The sequence below is a fragment of the Poecilia latipinna genome, unplaced genomic scaffold (assembly GCF_001443285.1).
Source record: "Poecilia latipinna isolate Pla-1442-1.1 unplaced genomic scaffold, P_latipinna-1.0 Scaffold2654, whole genome shotgun sequence".
Classification (NCBI taxonomy): Eukaryota; Metazoa; Chordata; class Actinopteri; order Cyprinodontiformes; family Poeciliidae; genus Poecilia; species Poecilia latipinna.
Genome location: NW_015115270.1, coordinates 5276 through 7487, shown reverse-complemented (window position 1 = coordinate 7487; position 2212 = coordinate 5276). Strand labels below are relative to the sequence as shown.

At 44.6% G+C, this 2212-nt stretch overlaps 1 protein-coding gene across 6 annotated transcripts in view; it reads left to right on the top strand.

Annotated features, from left to right (window-relative positions):
• Positions 1 to 1633, top strand: part of LOC106938649 (uncharacterized) — a 23827-nt gene extending 22194 nt beyond the window's left edge. For all 6 annotated transcript variants that reach the window (XM_015020776.1, XM_015020774.1, XM_015020777.1 and 3 more), the window contains 2 exons: positions 612 to 752; positions 1376 to 1633. In XM_015020776.1, the coding sequence (XP_014876262.1) occupies positions 612 to 752; positions 1376 to 1463 (229 nt within the window). In that variant the 3' untranslated portion in view covers positions 1464 to 1633. The remainder of the gene's footprint in view (positions 1 to 611; positions 753 to 1375) is intronic.
• Positions 1634 to 2212: the final 579 nt, after the last annotated feature.

Genomic DNA, 2212 nt, shown 5'->3' with positions numbered 1-2212 from the left:
CAAACTGATTATTAAAAGTGAATTGAGTTGATTAAACTGGATTTAGAAGGAGGCGTTAGCGCTGTTCTTATTCTAGTGGGATTATCCCTCAGTTCTAGCCCAACGGTCTGCCGGTTGACACCTCATCTAAGTTACTTTTAGGCTAAACTCACATGTATTATATCAACTGGTGGAGATAATGAGTTCTCTGATAACCGAAAGCCATCAGAGAGACCTGACGGGGACAGGTGTGAGGTTACCATTATAGAGACCAGGATTACTTTAAAGAGGGGGAGGGGGGGGGCAGCAAGTTAAAGGACAGAGCAGAGCACAGTTGGCTCTAGGAGCTGTCGCATTGATGCTTTAACATTGAACAGTAGATGTTGAGAACTTGGCTATTAGTAAAAGACCCTGATTAGATTTATTCATTGAAATGGTAGCTCTGTGTGAAACGTTGTGTTAAGGACAGTGCTAGGAGATATGCAAATCAGACACTTTTAATTTATTCATTACTTGTTACTTATTATCGACTCAGCATCAGCATGACAGCGCAAAGAAGGATCAAGATCTGGTTCCATGCCTCTTATCGTTGGAGGGCTGATTAATTCACCTTTAATTCTCTGTCATTACAGAGCCGAAAGACAGTCCCACTCCGGCCACTGCATCACGACAGGGGACACCCGAAAACCTCCAGGAGAGGAGGGACGAAATACAGGGAAACGGCACGGCGAGACACGGAGCAGAAACATATCCGATGTCAAATTCACAGCTAGGTACTCAGAACTGATGGGAACTGGAGCAAAACTCCCTGGTATTTTAGTCATTAGGATCAAGATTATAGCTTTTACATAAATTCTGAGCTGCATAGGGAACAGGCTTCATGCTATCAACAATTTACACGTTTGGCTAATAAAAATAAAAAAAATAAAAACATTAATGCTATAACATTAAACAGTTGATGTTGAAAAACATAGCTATCACATCCACAGGCCACACAGAACCGGAGCGTAAAAGTCAGGTATACAATGCCCAGAACAGCAGATAGATGGATGCCAGCCAAACCCCGATCTGTGGCATCAGGGGGCTACACCATGTTGCAGTATGGCCCTCAGTTGCTGCAGTCCAAAGCGGACATAGCTGCCAAGGATGGGACACACCAAGACGGAGACCAAATCCAGACTGTTGAAGGCAGTTAGTACCTGTATCACATGATTAGATCCGCCACGTTAGCACAGAATAAGTGAGGGTTATCAGAACCCATTAGACCCATATATGAGGGCAATGATCTTGACCCTCACAGTACTGGTATTAGTATCTGTAATTCTGATTACATTAATCTGAGATTAGACAATTGAGGAATGTTTTGTATTGTTAATCATTCTGCTTCCTTACCCAGAGGGCCCCCCGAAGAAAGGCAGAAACAGCATCTCCACCCAGAACACCCTGCCCCGACCTCACCGATAGGGACGAAACCATCACCGTGAAGCCTCACAACCCATCCAGCTTGAACCTGAGACAAGGACCAGACAAGCCAGTGTGAGGAAACTGTGCTGACAGCCAGCAGGAGTCATGGTGCCGGGACCGCGCGATGACGTGACCCTTCCCTCTCCCCAGAGCCATAGAGCACCCCGTGACCAGGGATCCCAATATGCAATAAAAAAAAAAAAAAAAAAAAAAAAAAAAAAAAAAAAAAAAAAGAGAGGGGGGCAGGAAAATGCACCTCAGAGCAGCAGGAGATTAGTAACCGAAAGCACATCTCTGTTAGAACACCTTACGAGTGACCAGAATCAAACCCTCACCTGTCTTCCTGTGTTATATGCTGTGTTCAATAGGTGTCAACTCAGACAGACATGCAGGTGGTCAAAATGACGAATACAGAACTGAACTGCTGGCAGAGATGGAAGACAGGGCTAGTGAACTTGATAAACAGCAAGACTCCAACCCTGCAAGACCACTAGTGACTGGGGTTCAAAGTTGAAGAAGTCAAACAAGAGGCACATTCTGAGTTGTGGAAGGAGTAAGGTTCAGGAGAGCTCCATGCTGCAATTCAAAAGGCAGGAGGGCGTGTGATGTAGCTTCCGACATACAAATTTTAATTGTGAGCATAAGTGCGAGTGAATTAGTTGAGAGGAACAGGAAGTTCTGTAACGTATAGTTTCTAGAAGGTGTGCATGATCCTTTTATTTGTGGAATGCTTGTTGCCCTTTTGGGTGTGTCTCTACAACAGCCATCC